General features: G+C 33.9%; 1 protein-coding gene, 1 long non-coding RNA gene and 1 other non-coding gene across 6 annotated transcripts; 1 reads left to right on the top strand and 2 right to left on the bottom strand.

Annotated features, from left to right (window-relative positions):
• On the bottom strand, window positions 1-4,294 carry LOC110102893. 4 transcript variants are annotated; one of them, XR_003703012.1, is made up of 3 exons: window positions 4,142-4,294; window positions 2,305-2,386; window positions 1-1,117 (listed from the first exon to the last, which is right to left on the bottom strand). It is a non-coding gene; the product is annotated as an uncharacterized LOC110102893 (long non-coding RNA). The 4 variants fall into 4 exon arrangements; XR_003703014.1 differs by lacking the exon at window positions 4,142-4,294 and adding an exon at window positions 3,693-4,135; XR_003703013.1 differs by lacking the exon at window positions 4,142-4,294 and having other exon boundaries at window positions 1-269; window positions 1,043-1,117; window positions 2,305-3,686.
• Window positions 4,174-4,276, bottom strand: LOC114581162. Its single transcript, XR_003703020.1, has one exon. It is a non-coding gene; the product is annotated as a U6 spliceosomal RNA (small nuclear RNA).
• Window positions 4,295-10,487: 6,193 nt separating the features above from the next.
• On the top strand, window positions 10,488-15,752 carry LOC110102909 (nucleolar protein 56). The gene is made up of 8 exons (XM_020831424.2): window positions 10,488-10,780; window positions 10,865-11,079; window positions 11,166-11,323; window positions 13,009-13,196; window positions 13,278-13,530; window positions 13,868-14,016; window positions 14,097-14,243; window positions 15,116-15,752. Exons 1-8 carry the CDS (start codon window positions 10,576-10,578, stop codon window positions 15,442-15,444), a joined length of 1,644 nt encoding a protein of 547 aa, XP_020687083.1. The 5' UTR covers window positions 10,488-10,575; the 3' UTR covers window positions 15,445-15,752.
• Window positions 15,753-17,624: the final 1,872 nt, after the last annotated feature.

Below are 17,624 nucleotides of genomic sequence, written 5' to 3'. Positions count from 1 at the left end.
TCCTAAACAAATCCATAATCATTCCAAATAAATATTTTCTAAGGATTTATTAATTGTACAAATTACCTTACAAAAAAAGAATTTGCGGAATAAGAGATACTTAAGCAAATTCTATATCATATTCCAAAATCCTGCTTGTGTTTGCACATGGGTTCTGAAACAGGTGTACTCACAGGTGCTAATCAAGTTCACCATTGATATGATGATAACAGGTCTTCAACCAATCTCTTTGATATTTGAATGAAAAGAGTTTTTCTTTCCAAGTTGACCTATAAAATTTGAATAAAATTAAAATTGAAATCACAACCACCAACCTATGAAATATGGACAGTTCTAAAAAGGTCAAGACAGGCACAACAACAATTTCAAACACTCAACATTGCATAAGAGGGCTGAACAATGCTATTTGGCATCTCAGGTTTCATTTTTCTAAAAAGAGGCACCTAATATTCCTTTGTGTCAACATACCAATAAAGCTTATTCTTTATTCAAGAGAAATTAGTATGTGCGGTCACCGGACCATTCGAAGGTGAATCAGGATGCGTAACGTCACTCGGTACACAACAAAATGGTGATCTACCGTGTCCTGAAACACCTCCGGATGACGTCTGGTAACAGCATGTTGTAATTTTTCTCGTTTAAGATACATTTTTTATTGTTTTATAACGTAACTTTTTAGCACAAAATTTTTTTGAAAAAAAAAAAATTTGAGCTAAAAAGCTTATTTAAAAGCAATAAAAAGATGTCCCAATCACAAAGCCTAAGTTTCATGAACAACTTTGGATCTTCTAAGTCAGCAAATCATATGGAACATCAAAGAGAACCCCTTGCAATACATTCTTTGGAAACCAGTTCCTGAAGTTGTATATACATGGTGATAAGTCATGATTACACTTCCTTTACATATGAATCCCTTCCAGGATCTCCCTAATTGCTTCTCTAGGAATTCTTGCAAACTTCAGAAAAATTGATTAAGAAAATATGAGACAGTAAACAGAACTTAAATATGATGGGAGCCTCAGTAGCAGGAATTCAAGCATACCTAAAGTGTTTCATGCTCAGTCAGTATACATCTGTAGGCACCACAAGAGTCGAGGGCACTACTAAGCTCTAACACCTGTGCAGCAGAATGATACAGATGAATACAATAAAATTGAATCAGATAAGAGAAGGAACACAAAAATAAGAAATAGCTTAGAGGATTATGAATACAAAAGGGAATTTATCACTACTCTGGCTATCTCAAGAATGCTACCCTACACATCACTCTCTCAGGTAAATCAACCCATTGCCACAGCTTCTCAGTGAAGTTTCCAGATAAAAGTAACCAAGCAAACAAGCATACATAATGTTACCAATTATCATTTAATATTATTAGAAGATAAGATGATATTAAGGAAAGATAGATTCAGTATCTTGGATGTATTAAACAGAAGAATGAAGATAAAGATGATGACATAACTTTTACAGTTAATGTTAAATGATTAAGCTGGATATATCTCAAAAGTTAGGAATAGAGAATATCATGAAGACTTAAATATAATTTTATAAAACTACAATTTGGCTAATGATGTTGTATGGATCCGAATCGTGTGTGTAGAGTGGTGTAGCATCATATTTCTTTTTTCCTTTTTCATGTAGCCCTTTCTTGCAGCCATCTAGATCCGATAAATAAGAGGCAATCGACACTGTTCAAGATATACGAAAAAATGTTATCAAAAGGAGTCTCTTGGATAGTAGGGAATTTTCTATTTATCTCAGACGTCTAGTCCTTCTCTACTCTTCTTCTTCTATACTCTCCATTCTTGCTCACAAGTTTATTTGCTCTCTAAGTAGACCTGCTAGTAAGTCCAGGAATCTTCCATGAACAAATTTTTATTCAACAAAAGTCATTGATATCTAAGTTATGTATGGCACAAATGAAAAATATTAAGATGAATGTGTGAAAAAATTAAAAAGAAAAAATTATATGAAAAGAAAGAGTAACATCTATTGAGAAAAAGATGAGATATAATATATGGTAAATAAAAAATCATTTCCTACACACAAATAACTAACAAATAAAGGATTTGTATCCAAGTTGTGTACCAGATAAGATCTTGATCACACAGCAACTATAGCATCATGCTATACAATATCTTTAATTGACATCAACAGGCATAAAACTGGCTTGTAAGGGCAAAAGAAGATTACAAATTTTCCTCTAAAATTTGTGTTTACTTTGGAGAAGAATAGGAAGACCAGGAGAACTATTTATTACAATCTCATATCAAAATATTGTATTGATTAATCCAAGATACTTACTTTCGCTAATATTTCTCTATGTACAACTTAAAGGCTCATTGTTCTGTAGTCTGCACCAAGGGTTGGCACATGATGCTTGGACCTGGATGTAAATTGAACATAAAATGGTACATTTCAGCTCTCTGTCAAATTATTTAAACGAAATGATAGGAAACCAAGCTATGTACCAACTGAAGACCATATGATAAGAGAAAAAAAAAAATAATTCTTAAATAATTAGTCTAATACAAGTAATAAAACAATACCAAATTTTGTAATGATGGAGAGGTGGACAGAAAAGGGTTGACAATGGTTAATAATAATTCAATAGTGAATAAATGGTTTGGTTCTACAGAAAACAACAGGAAACCAAAAAAGGATGAGTTTTCTATGTTTTCTAGAGAAATTTTTTTAGTAAGAATATCCTAACTCAAATTTACTTAGGATGACTTTTCTGACTATTAAATTTACTTTGACATGAGAGCAACATAAGAGTTGATTGATCATTCATGAATCACACTAATCTCAAATTAAATCCAATGACAAGAAAACTCATTCTAAACTGCTTTTCTTCACGTTTTCAAGATTTAGGTTTCATTTGGGGCTGCTTTTTTACTGTTTCATAAAGCAGCTTTCAAGTACAAAAATTTTTATTTTAGTACAAGAAAGCTACTTTAAGAAGCAATAAGAAAGCCGTCCCAAACGAAGCCTTAAACATCCATTGAATCTCAACCACATAATTTCACTTCAAAATAAATTTTGTGCAGTGTTTAATAAGCATCCTAACATGAAAAACAGCCGGTAAAATTTATAACCATGAAAATTTTTTCCCTAATTAGACAAACCTCCATTGTGAGATTAAAATACATGCATCATGCTTGATAAATCAATTCAAACAAGGAAATTCCCATTTATTGAGTTATTTTATGCTTTACAAAAGTGATGATGTGCAAAAATACATATAAAAGAACAATTCAGCTCCTCTCTAGCTAATGAAGCTTCTCTTATACAAGTTCATCCTTTGCTAAGCCGTTATGTTGCCAACTTGTATAAAAATGACCATTTCTTCTGTATCAGCCATTCACCAAGTAAGCACTTTCAATTTTGGATAATAAACTAACAAGAGAATATGTTCATCTGACTCACGAAAGCTTATATCAAGACTGATACTTATTATTTCGAAAATACAAACATAAAGAGTGACTTTTTGAAATTCCACAGAAGCTTCACATTATTAATTCGGTTTGCAGCAGTAAACAATGGAGTAATACATCCAAACAAGCCTTGAAAAAAATAAAACCTGACAGCAAGCAATAAAAAATTTAAAATAATATACAATGAAGAAACTAAGAACAGAACTTATCAAGAAGATCATCACGTAAAAAAAGAATAATTTACAGAAAACTTACCAGAAATGATTCAAGGAACAAAAGCGGAATGCCATCAATGAAAATTTTGAGGTAAAAGAAAATTAACATATGAGAAATGAGTATTTTGGATTGTCGGAAGATAAAAACTAGAGAAGAGGAAAATGACCTGATGATCATAAGGTAGAAATCATAAAATTAAAGATAAAAAAATAAAAATGAAGTGTTTATCTTAAAAATCAATTCAGCACAGACACCGTGAGGAACTAAAATAAAGAATTTAAGCCGTAGATTTGAAGCGCGCACGATTCAAGGAAATTTTGGTTAAAATCAGAAAGACGGAGAAGACGGAATAGAAATTACAGAAGTTATGATCAAATAAGAGAACAAAAACATAAGAACTTTGGAAGGATGAGCGAACGAAAACCTAATGAGAATCTTCAAAACCTTACGAATAAAAAAAAAATTTGCAAGGATGAGCGAACGAAAACCTAGTGAGAATCTTCAAAACCTTCGAGAACAAAAAAATTTGGACCATTTCTCGATTTATGCGTGTCATCCTTGCGCAGGGGCCATGCTAATCTTCTCTGTATCGTTCCAATTTTATCGGATGTCTCCGAAGAGACAATTGAGCAGCCGTGATGTTATTATATAAACAAAGCTATTTCTAGCGTAGTACAGATGTGGGACTATTAGCAGGTCTGTAAAGAGCACATAGCTAATTCTTAATAGATATATTTTATAGGAATAAAATAAGCTTAATTTATTCTTATCAATTATAGAATATTTTAATGACAATTTCAAATTTTTACGAGCTCAAGAAATGCATAAATTTCAATAAATATGGGTTAACAAATAACAATTTATTTCATGATAAATTGACTTTTTCAGTTAAATGTGTGCAACAATCTTAAATTTTGCCTCACATGAAAAATTCAAAAAGCACCCACTTCGTTCAAGCATCAAGAATCCAAATGATCGATAATGTCACTTATACTATGACTTTGTCATCTATTTCTCCAAAGACATAAATATAATCTCTTGCATTGCAATATATAACTTCAACATCATTCTTCAACGCTCATCATTATACCTCTTAAATGTCTATATATAGTTTTCTCACTATGACTCACCTTGTGATCACCATAATAGGATCCCAAAATTATTCTCACTGAAAATGGTATGTCAATGCAACCTAATCATATTATGCACGTTTGCATTTTGCAATATGGAAAAATAGTTAAATTCGCAATGACATTATAACCATAATAAACCTTTGTTTTGAAAGTTGTTAGCAACAATCCACTACTCTAAAATAAATTATTTTAATAAAGTAATAGATTTTAATCATTATTTTTTTGACAATCTCAATTAACGATAGTACTTTAAATCTGCAGGAGTCAAAGAAGAAGAAGAAGATGGCTCTTGAATTGTTAACTTGGATAACATCTGTAGGAATCAAGTGGAAGATAATGCTTTGGTGAAGATATTCGTTGGCTGGTCTTGCGATTCTACATAATGTACAGTGACATGTTTTGCTTTAATGCAATCGCAAATGAAATGATAACCAACCTTTATATGTTTAGTACGAGCATGAAAAATTGGTACAGTGACATGTTTTGCTTTAATGCAATCGCAAATGAAATGATAACCAACCTTTATATGTTTAGTACGAGCATGAAAAACTGGGTTATTTGCCAAGGCAAGTGCAGAAACATTGTGACAATAAATTGGAGTTGGGGCAGAAATTGTAATATGAAACTCATTAAGTAATCTACGTAGCCATAATATCACTAGCAACAGCAACTAATGCACGATATTTTTCCTTTGAAGATGATTAGGCAACGGTTGATTGCTTCTTCACATGCCATGATAATCAATTTCCACCTGGAAAGGCACAAAAGCTAGAGATTGATCGACATTTAATGGGGTTGGCTGCCCAATTAGAATCTACATATGAACGAAGTTCTAGAGATGCTAAAGTAATGTATAGAACATGATTGATAGTATCATTTAAGTATCGCATCGCTCAGTTTAGTTTTTGGAAGTGGAGTTGATATGGTTTGGGCATATGTTGACACATGTGATTAACTAACTACAAATGAAATGTCTGGCTTAGTGATTGTAATATAGTGAAGTGAGCCAACCTTTTTTTTTTTTTATAAAGGTCTGGATGTTGAAAAGGTTCTAAGGTTTTGGTAGGGGTTGATAGTTTTGAGGGTAGAGGGCTTTGAGCTGTTTTGCAATGGAGCATGTCATATTTGTCAAGCAATTCATCAATATAGTAAGATTGGCAAAGCAATAAGCGATTGGGTTGATGTATTATTTGAATGCCAAGAAAAATGAGATCGTGTCAAGGTTTCTTATACGAAATGTTGAGTGCAAGTTCTGATGCAGAAGATCAATCTTAGGGTGATCATTACCTGTAAGTAGAAGATCATCTATATAAACCAATAAGTATATGGAAATAGATCCTATATGAATTAGAAGCAAGGAAGAATTAGCTTTGCTTTGTTTGAAACCATATTGCATTAAGTGTGTGGAGAAGGTGAGAGGTGATTGCTTTGAGTCCTTAAATAACTTTATGTAGTCGACACACATGAGTTGGGTATTGAAGATCTTAAAATCATGGCTTTGAAAACCAAACCGGACCGGCCGGTTCGATAGGTTCAACCGTGAACCGGTCCTAAGGCCGGTTTGGTCTTCTTAGGAAATCGGTCTAGCATCAAACCGGTGAAAACCGGTTTGAACCGCGGGTTGAACAGGCTGACCGGGTTCTTAAGAACCGCCCAATTCAATTACAATCAAGGTTTTCAGAACCGGACCGGGCAATGAACCGGTGGAAGGAGAGGTTCACTGTTCGACCGGTCGAACCGGGGTCGAACCGGATGACGTAATAAATCATAATATTATTTAAAAAATAAAATAAAAATCAAATTTTCCTGTAATTCATTCATTCAACATTCTATTTTCATAGCTCCTAATTAAAATAACAAAAACATGACATCAATTAAGTTTATGAAACATAAACAAATAGCATATACTATAAGTGTCTCTTCAAATAAGTCAATAAAACATAAACAAATGCATAACTTTTGTCATCACACAAAATGTTCATAATTTTATATGAAGTAAGCTTCAAAATTCAAACATAAATATCAAAATAAATCTAGAAGTCATCTCCTAGATTTGAAGCATCAAAAGTTATATCCATAAATCCATCTAAATGATTTTTCTTGACTATTTCTCTTAGATTCTCTTGCATCTGATGACGAATGTCATGTGGAACTTTTTTGCACGAAGCTATGTTACTATTCTTATTTGAAACCTTGTGCCACATGTCTAGCTTTGTGTTGAGATATAGAGCCATTTGAGTTGAACTTGGTTTTATACAACCATTTGCAACCAAGTACGTTCTGATCATGGTCTTGTTGCTGGTAAGACTAAAATTCAGTTGATATTGTAGATCTCCAAGCAGGATACTTGTTAGCTTATGAAAAGGAGGTTAGTGATAGTGGAACAACTGTATGTTGTAAGTCAAAGGATGCCTTTGGTTTAAGATGGCCAGTTTGGTGACGGGTAATCATAGGGTGACAGATGGGTTGAGGTGGCTAGTCAATTGGAATAGAGGAAGTGGTGTTGGCTGGAGATGGCATGGGTACAGGGGAATGGAAGGTAGGGTTGAGTGTTGTGTGTTTAGTGATAAATTTCACCATTACTTTCCACTTCTCTCTTCAACTTCCACTTATAGAATAAGAAATTATCTAGCAACATGACCCAACAAAGCTTCACAAACATCATCATCATAGACATGAGATGCGACGAAATTGTTCCCTATTGGAAGATGCCACAATAGCTTTATTGTGAACAGATATGTGTTGTACTTGAGTGCTCTAAGTACTCTTAACTTAAGCTACTCTAATTTTGTGTTTGTTGGAAATTGTAAAGGATGATTTCGACCACCAATATATGTTGGTAAAAATTGAACATCAATAGTTAGTTGTCCATTATGTAGGAGCATAAGAGATGTTGATCTTACACTCATTTCTATGAACAAAATAACACGTGCTTAATAAGACATTTTTGCTAATAAGATGATTTTAGGACAAGAACTTACAAGTCTAAATGGCACAACCTCCTCAAATGCAACAACCATTCATAGTTGAGCGGCGAGATCAAATACAATCTTGTAATGCTAGGAGGTGATATAGAATGAAATGTCCCTCCGCAATTTTATCTCTAAGAATTTTCAATGCTAATGTCTCGTATCATCTGATCAGTCACAAATCTGAATGCAATATTTAGATTAAAAATTAGTAAAATCAAATTGAGTACCATTCAAAATATGATTTCATAGTAGAAATAAAGTTTCCAATGAGAAAAGCCCAATGACATCAAAAGTGTTTTGATTTGAATCCAAATGCCCCCAAATCAAGCACTTGATCATAATTGAAAATATCATTATATTATTTTAGAAATCAAAGCATCTCTAAATTTTGCTTGCTAAAAGAGAAAAAAAAAATCTCAATGAGAGAAATCCAAGAAGTCCAAAATCATTCAATTATAATATCTTTAAGGCACTTAAATGCTTAAAACAGGTATTTGATTGAGAGAATCAACACAAGTCTTCTAACGAGAATTTGGAGATTTCGAATAAAATTATCAAATTTGATACCCGCCTAAAAAGCTCTCATTCTTTTACTGAAATGAGTTAAAATTACAAGTTTTAGGGTATGAAGAACTCCAAAAAATTTTCCAGCGATCAATGTTGACGATAACTATCAATAATGATCGATATTGAAGTGTGTAGCACACCCAAAAATGGGGGATTAATTGGTGTCTTTTAAAAATTTTTGGATGAAAAGATTTTAAGTTAATTTTGAAAACTTCAATATACCAAAGTCAAATTTCAAATATTGTAAGTAATACAATGAAATAAAGTGCAAGAGAGAGAGAGAGAGAAGCCAAATTTTTATTTTGATTTGCTCTACAAGTCTAAGTTCACTCCCTAAGTCCTCTATTTAAAAATTCCTCCAAACTCTTTACTTCTACTCCACATGAGGTGTGCTTTTCTTCATTCCCTATGCTCTTCATGGATATTAGTCTCAAATAACAATAATCTCAGTATATTTTAGTGGTAATAAAAATATATTTATATTAAGTGGATTTGATTAAAAATCTTAAATACTTGTAATAAATTTTTTTGGCCCAATCATGGAGCACGATTGCATGATTGTACTGTACAAATAATTCACTATAGTGATTCTACTGAGAGATTATTAGGTGCGGAGGCGGACGGGGAGAACCGTCCGCACAAACTTTATTTCGCTCTAGGTACCGGCACTCGGTACCCAGCGGGTACCGCTAGGTACTCATATTTGTGCGGACGGTACACACTCCGCACCTAATAATTTTTCCCAAGAGACATTATCTTTATTCACTAACATTGGATGTAATTCCCTCTTAGATATTTGATTATAAATTAAATTAATTTCTTATGGCATCATACAGTGCGGTGTGTATCGTACATGAATATTTGTTATTAAAAAAATAATTTCTCTATACTAAATAATTAAGTATTGACCCGAATTGATACCCCTGGTCCTCTATTTAAAAATTCCAACAAACTCTTTCCTTCTACTCCACATAAGGAGTGCTTTTCTTCATTCCCTATGTCCTTCATGGATATTGGTCTCAAATAAGTAATCTCAGTATATTTTAGGGTTAATAAAAATATATTTATATTAAGTGGATTTGATTAAAAATTTTAAATACTTGTAATAAAATTTTTGGTCCAATCATACAGCGCAATTGCATGATTGCACTATACAATTAGTTCACTATAATGATTCCCAAGAGACATTATTTTTATTCGATCAAACTAGCTGATCAAGCCATATACTACAATTACATAGCTGATCAAGCCATCATACAGCGCAATTGCATGAAATACCAAAAATGTCATGCACATGATATAATAAGATCATGTTATTACATAGTAATATAGTATGATTGCCAAAGATCAAGTTATAAAAGAAAAATATTTTATTTTATCTCATCAAGTTTTACCCTAATTTGGGATCATTTGGCTGGTTTCATTTGTATTGTAATGCATTCTGATAATTCTTAAGTTTTTTATTAGGTGAATTTCAAATGTAATGTAATTCATCGGTCAATTTAGAATTCACAATTTAGTTCAATTTTGTTGTATTAAAAAATCAATAGATTTGACATATTTTCAAGAACATTGTAAAACTTTTGTCATCGTCGTAGCAAGTTTTTGCTAGCCACACCTTCGTCATTACCAACTGCCACAATGGTCGCTCATCAGCTCTAAATGTTGACTGCAAACCCATCGCCTTTTGCTTGTCGTCGTAGCTCGCCTACTACCACCAATAAGAGGTTGTTGCATGATAGTCACAGGCCACTCCAATCACTTCATTGGAATTCAATTTGCTCCAAATCAAATATTTAAAAAATCTCATATATTTATTTTACATCTTATTAAATAACTTTAATAAATTAAATCTACTAAATTTACTCTATAATGAATTTATTTAATATTGTATTTCTTTTACACATTATTTTTTCAACAAATTAAATGGTCCTTAATTTAGTTGATAAAAGCTTAAAAAAATATTATCAATATATTTAATTTAATTTTTATCTACATTGAATTTACACATGAAGATTTATTATTAAGAAAAATAATTTCACTATACTAAATATTATAAAAAAAAATATAAAACTTATAAAATTACATCAAGGCATTAAAATAAAACATCTAAAATAGAAATAAATGTTGAAAAACAAAAACTAGCAAACCCGCCAGTAATTTTCCCTTAATCTAGAACTCCCACGAGCCCAAATCCCCTAAAACCCTAAGCGAGGGAGGGGGCTCTTGGGTCTCGCTCATCGCACATCAATGGCGCTCTATCTGCTATTCGAATCGGCCTCCGGCTACTCTCTCTTCCTCGCTCATGGCATCGACGAGATCGGCCAGAGCATCGATGCCGTACGTGAATCAGTACTCGACCTCAATCGGTTCGGCAAGGTCGTTCGCCTTGTAGCCTTTAGCCCCTTCTCCTCAGCTATCGATGCCCTCAACCAGTGCAACGCCATTTCCGAAGGTAACTCTCACTCTAACTCAATCAAATACGTTTGCTTTCCCTTTTCCGTCCTTAGCTTTCAAGATCGCCTGTTCTATGCTGCAGGGATTATGACCGACGAGCTGAGGAACTTCTTAGAGCTCAATCTTCCAAGGAGGAAGGAAGGGAAGAAGCCAAAGTTTAGTCTTGGAGTTGCAGAGCCGAAGGTTGGGTCGCAGATCTTCGAGGTGACGAAGATTCCATGCCAAAGCAACGATTTTGTCCTGGAGATACTACGTGGCGTCCGTCTGCACTTTGATAGATTCATCCAGGATTTGAAGGTCGGTGATTTTTGGCGTGTTGATAGTTTGATGCTGGTGTTGTTTGTGTTAAATTATGATTATTATCGTTATTTTTTTTGGTGCAGCCAAATGATTTGGAGAAGGCTCAACTGGGTTTGGGCCATAGTTATAGCAGGGCCAAAGTTAAGTTCAATGTCAACAGGGTGGATAACATGGTCATTCAGGCAATCTTTCTCCTCGATACCCTTGATAAAGATATCAATACTTTCTCCATGAGAGTGAGGTTTGTTGGAACTTGATTTTCGTTCATTTTGAAGAAATTTTAAAGCTTAGGAGCTGTTTTACTGCAAATTTGAATGAAATTCAGCCAGTATTTAGTCTAAGTCTTGCTAAACACTTGTATTGAGTCACATAAATCCCTCTATCTTCTACAATCCTTTTTTTTTCCCATTTCTTGGCCAAATCTTTGATTTGGTAAATCATGAGAATTTAGTAAATCATGGGAAGTTGGATATATGTGATATCACTTCCACTCATTATACATCTCTTCATTTTTTTTAAAATACTAAATCTTGAAAATATTTGCCAAACAGTAATTAGGATTTAACCAGATTTGACATTTAACATACCAAACAGCTTTTTAGAATTTAATGCCTTCAGGATTTACAAAGTATGAATTTACAAAATTTACTAAACCTTAGGGGCTATTTGGATGCAGGATTTGAGCAAGATTTAGCCTAAATTCTACCAAACATAAAAAATGACAACTTTAAATCATACAGAATCTTAAATCCTTTTTCTTCTTTGTTTTATCTTAAATCTTTAATTTTGTATATCTGATAGTCCGACAAATTTATGGGATTTAACTGAAGAAGCGCGTGAAAGGGGTGATAGATTGTTAACTTCTCGGTGAGCTCCCATCATGACTTCGCTCCGATAGGAACAACTCGTTGAAGGAGGCTAATAAGCTTCCTTTAGCGACTCTTTAAAAAATCTACTTCACGCAAAGTACACAACGTCGAAGTAGCAACGGAGAAATGGAGAAGAAAAAGCCAACCCTAGATTGTGCTAAGGCTATATGAAGAGCATAGACAATGATCAAAGAGGAGAAATTACAGAAATAGACATGCAATGGCTGAGAAGAATACCATCTACTCCGTTTTCACTCCTACCAATGTTTCTTATATTTGCTTTTTTTTTTCTCTTTTCAATTTACAGTAATTTTTTTAATAAGGAAATTCAATATATATAGTTGATATTTAAGTCTCTATTTAGAGATTAAATCTATTTTTTGTGATTCATTATTTTAAAATTTTATTAATTAATAATTAATTAGAGTTTTAATATATTTTAAATATGATTTAAATAATCTAATCATGATTGATAAAGAATTATAAAATTAGATTTAATAATATTCAATTATGTAAATTAGACATAAATAAATTAATTTTAATAATTAATATTAAGTAAATAAAAATATTAACAAGCAATTTGATATTTTTAAAATCTTATTTGAATCAACAAATTTAAATGCTAAAGTAGCCAAAGAGTTCATCAAGATTTAACCAAATTAAGATTTAACTTACTTTGGGTGTGATAAATCTGGATTTACTTGGGTTATAAGCAAACACCTTAGCATGTTAATTAAAAAATCAAATTAAATTTGCATTTTCAGTGAAGTGGTCACCTTAAATCTTAAGTTATATTGCCAATTGATTTTATTGGGTTTATCAGAATTTAACATCTTTCTTGCCAAATAATTTTCAGGAGTTAACACCCTCGATATTTGACTAAATCCGGATTTACAAGATTTATTATATCCCACTTGAGTTAAATCCTACTTGAATCCAAACAGCCTCTTACTTGTAGCTAAACAATCTGAAAAGAAATAAGAAGAAGCATTCTATTAAAGCTAGTTGTTGTGGTATCTTTTTTTTTTTTAATGTTTAGTACAATGGTGTTGTTTAGGGAGTGGTACTCGTGGCATTTTCCAGAGCTTGTGAAGATTATCAATGATAACTATTTATATGCCAAAGTTGCAATGTTTTTGGAGGACAAATCAAACTTGTCTGAGGATCAAATTCCACAGTTAGCTGATATAATTGGGGACGAGGAAAAGGCTAATGAAATCTTAGAAGCAGCCAGAGCATCAATGGGTAGAAACCTCAAAGTTTTATTTCAATTTCAGTTAATTCAAATATCATTAATGACTCTTCCTTCTTCTTGTTTATTTATAGGGCAGGACCTCTCACCAATTGATCTGATAAATGTCAAGCAGTTTGCTCAAAGAGTTATGGACTTATCTGATTACAGGAAGAAGTTATATGTGTATCTCGTCACAAAAATGAATGACATAGCACCAAATTTGACATCTCTAATTGGTGAAGTTGTCGGTGCACGTCTTATTTCTCATGCTGGAAGTCTCTCAAATCTAGCCAAGTGTCCTGCTTCCACCCTCCAGATACTTGGTGCTGAGAAAGCACTTTTTAGGTTTGTATTATGAACTTTCTCTTATACATTTTTATTGTTTAGTGGTAACATTTACTAAGAGTTCCCCCTTTCATGTAACATTTATGTAATCTACTGGTTGAATTCAGTGTCTGTAACTGCATGTGTTATCACTCATAAAAAACAGTAGCTTAACTAGCAGCTCCGCAATGCTATTTAGGCTTCGTTTGGGACGGCTTTTTTATTGCTTGTTAAAGCAGATTTTTAGTAAAAAATTAAATTTTTTGTACTAGAAAGCTGCTTTAAGAAGCAACAAAAAAGCCGTCCCAAACGAAGTCTTATTTCCTATGACTTTGTTTAACATGTTTTATGTTTGTAGAGCTCTAAAAACAAAAGGAAACACTCCCAAATATGGCCTTATCTTCCATTCTTCCTTTATTGGTCGTGCTTCTGCGCGGAATAAAGGTCGTTTAGCTCGTTATCTTGCAAACAAGTGTTCAATTGCTTCTCGAATTGATTGTTTCTCAGGTAAGCAGCTTTATCTAGATATAACCGAGCATTAAGTTTGCATTTTAATCTGAAATTTTGCTGATGAATTTTCTTCTCAGATATTAATACCACTGTCTTTGGGGAAAAGCTACGGGAACAGGTTGAGGAGAGATTGGACTTCTATGACAAAGGAGTTGCACCTCGCAAGAATGTTGATGTTATGAAATCTGCCATTGAAATTGCACAAAGCTTGGCTGGGGAAGATGGTAAAAGCCAGTTTTTTGCCAAAGTTATTTTAAGTGTTGAATATATTATATCTCCATATGAGAACAAGTTACATTCTGAAGCTGCTTAAAGCAGCAGGGTGAAGTCTTGTTTGTGCTTTTTATTTTTTTTGAAGCAAATCAAACAACCAGTCTATGACTGTTCAGCTTAGTTGTTTTGCCTCTCGTCTCTAAAGTAGAGGTTTTGGGGTTTGATTCTGGAAAAAGAAAGCTTCATCTGGGAAAAAATTCTTGTTACATAAAATATCATGTAATCTCAGAATGAAAACCATGCCCACAGACAGCTTCACCCACAAGCCTCGATTTCCTTTCAATCTCTATTTTGCTATTTTTCATGGGCTTTTTACCTCATCTAATTTAATGATCTGGAGTTCTTCATACTTAGGCTTCGTTTGAGATGACTTTTTTACTGTTTTTTAAAACAGCTTTTTAGTATAAAAAAATTTAAACTGAAAATTTTGTATAAAAAACTGTTTTAGAAAATATTAAGAAAGCCGTCCCAAACAAAGCCTTAATTTGCTTTAAATCAAGCAGTATCAAAGTTCGACACAGTTTTTTTAATCCATTTGCTTCCTGGTACAGGTTTAATTGTATTTCTAGTTTTTATCTGCCGTGTATTCTATATACTTTCTTAAAGTGCATTCTGCCGTTATTGTGAATCTGGTATTTTCCTGTTTTATAAAATTTTTTCTCCTTCTAGTGAACACTACGTACTTTTAAGCTTTTTTATTGTTTCAATTACACACGCATATATCAGCTGGTTCCATTTTAGCATCAAATTGCAGTTAATTTTTTAGGTTGATTATTGAGTTTTTAGTCTGGAATGTACTCACTATTTAAGCTGTTCATTGTAGCTGGAGAAAATAAAGGTATTGATGAACCTTCTACAAAGAAAAGCAAGAAGAAGAAGAAATCAAAAGATGAGGCTGAGGAAATAGAGCCGGTGGAAATTAAACCTTCTGATTTGGTGGATGAAGATGCATCCACTGAACCAGAGACTAAAAAGAGGAAGAAGAAAAAACTGAAGCATGCAGAGGATGAGGATACCAAAACCATTGAAGCAGTAAATGGAGCAAATGAAACTTCTAAGAAGAAAAAGAAACATCGAAAATCAGAAGAGGGTGATGTTGAAAGAATAATCGAAGGGAAGAAGAAGAAGGTAAAAACAGAAGGCCATGAATGAGCACTTGCCTGGAAACTTTCAGAGTTCAATTTGCTTATTGAAGCCAGTAAGCAAAGCAGCCACTTGGTTGGTCGAATCTCAGTGCTGACAGTGAAGAAGATAATCAAAGTTGTAATTTGTATTATCCTTTTTTTTTTTTTTGTATAATCATCAACTTTTCGCTACATTTAAAGTTCTTCTGAACAAACTCTCAGTGATGAGGACATCAGAAGATCAATGATCTACGGTCACGATCTACTTTTGATTATTATTGTATTTGATGTATTTTATTTTATGTTTTATGAGTCTATTGTATTTGTTTCCGTTTATGCCCTTGCTTAAGGGCCTCGTCATGTGTTTGCTTTAGGGGCAATTGTGTCTTTGTATTTTCTTTAGTCCGTTGGTTATTTATAGCCTTCCCCCTCTTCATGTAAGGAGGATGAATTATTGATAATGAAATTTTTATGTTTTTTTGATCTCTTAGTGAGTTCATGTTGATCTCTTAGTGAGTTCATGAGAGGAGAAGTCCGAGGAGGGTGATTTGCAATACCCGTCAATCTTGGTGGATTCTAAGGTTCGCAATTCTCTTATCTTACTTTTCTTTTATTTTTCCTTGCATCGAATTCCCCTCCTTTGGAGTCACCACCGCCGACCACCTAATCCAGCCCCTTGCCACCACCACCCGACCCTCCTGCCTTCCAAACTAAGCCGTTCACCTCCCCTTAGCCCACCGCCGGCCACCTTTGGCTACCCAAGCCACTGGCATCACCCAACCCCCACGACCGACCCTTCCCAACCCCGCAGCCCATCACCTTGCCGCCGGCCACTTTCCGTCTTTCTCCTGCTGGCCAAACTTTCCATCACCTATACATTAACTTCCCTCCACAAATCTCTCCCCAAATTCCATCTCACATGGAGTTTTCTGCCTACTAAGACTGTAGCTAGAAAATTCCAGCAATTGTCATTGTTTTCCCAGCAACTTGGAGCTTCAAAGTTGCTGTTTTACAAGACCAATCTGCTGCCCAAGGGCTCCCAGCCTTCATACAATTATTTTCCAAGTTGATGGCCATCTCTAGGATTTCTATCATGAACTTTTCAGCAAGGAGTTTCGCTGTCCAGTCCTCCAGAACAATACCGTTCACTGTCCAGACTTTTTTGGACATTGTTGGATTGCTGTCCAGGGATTTCTAACAAGAAGAGCTGCTGTCCAAGACTTCTAAAAACCTAAAGCTGCTGTTTAGACTCCTGTATTTAATCTGCTGTCCAGGATTTTCCAAGTATCAAAATTGCTGTCCAGCAATCATGGCAACCTCCTATTGTTGTCCCGCTGCCTCTAAAGTCCATATTGATGTCCCGCTACATCTCGAAGGCTCGTGGTAGCTGTCTACCTCCTCTCAAGCACCCAAGCAACCACCGGAGTTGTCTTTCCTATTTCTTTGGGTAACTCATCACCCCAACTCTTTATCCTCTTAGTTGCTTCTCACTTATGGTTTTAATAGATTCATAAGAAGCTTGTTAATTACTCTCCGCTAAAGCCTTAGAATTAGAGAGTTGATTGAGCAGACTCTAACATAGTAACTAGTCTTGTTGTTAAGAAAGGGATTTTTGTTGGAACCAATCATGTTTGCAAAGTCATGGTAATTGACTAGTTTACAATATTAACTTCCACGCATGTGATTTAGCCTGAGCTTGTTTTATCGCCTTATTATTTTATCTTAGCGTTTAAATCGGCATAAGTTTTATTTAACATTGTTCTTGAAAAATTAAGCGTGCAAATTCCTTAAAGAAATTCATCTTTGCATGTACTGTTTTACATCACTCAGTATTTCTTTTTTTTTGCCATCAAAATAGTGGAAGCACAAAGGATCACAATTCTGTTGTTTATGCATGTGTAACTAATATAAAATTCTTGTACTGTAGAGAATTTTGGAGATTTTGCCACTATTTGAGGTGTTAGACAATCTTGATCTTCTCCAAATGCTCGGTGGCATCAAGTCACCTTGTTCTACCTTCACTTGCTTATCCTAGTTCACCCAATTTTCCCCTTCTTTCAGAGGATTAATTTATTCTGTGCGGAAGTTGAACGTCATCTAGAGATCAATCAGAATGTGTCACATTACCGCTTGATCGGTACCGCGGCTCCATATTACTGACATGACATATTTTAGTTGGTCTCCGGATGATATTTTGCGTTCGGTCTC

This window comes from Dendrobium catenatum, unplaced genomic scaffold (genome assembly GCF_001605985.2).
Source record: "Dendrobium catenatum unplaced genomic scaffold, ASM160598v2 fragScaff_scaffold_1567, whole genome shotgun sequence".
Taxonomy (NCBI): Eukaryota; Viridiplantae; Streptophyta; class Magnoliopsida; order Asparagales; family Orchidaceae; genus Dendrobium; species Dendrobium catenatum.
This window is presented reverse-complemented; position numbering and strand designations above follow the sequence as displayed.

Coding starts and splice junctions, on each gene's coding strand:
- LOC110102909 (XM_020831424.2), top strand. CDS start 10,576: ATGGCGCTCTATCTGCTATTCGAATCGGCCTCCGGCTACTCTCTCTTC. Junction 11,080..11,165: donor GATTCATCCAGGATTTGAAG/GTCGGTGATTTT, acceptor TTTTTGGTGCAG/CCAAATGATTTGGAGAAGGC. Junction 14,244..15,115: donor AAGCTTGGCTGGGGAAGATG/GTAAAAGCCAGT, acceptor TGTTCATTGTAG/CTGGAGAAAATAAAGGTATT.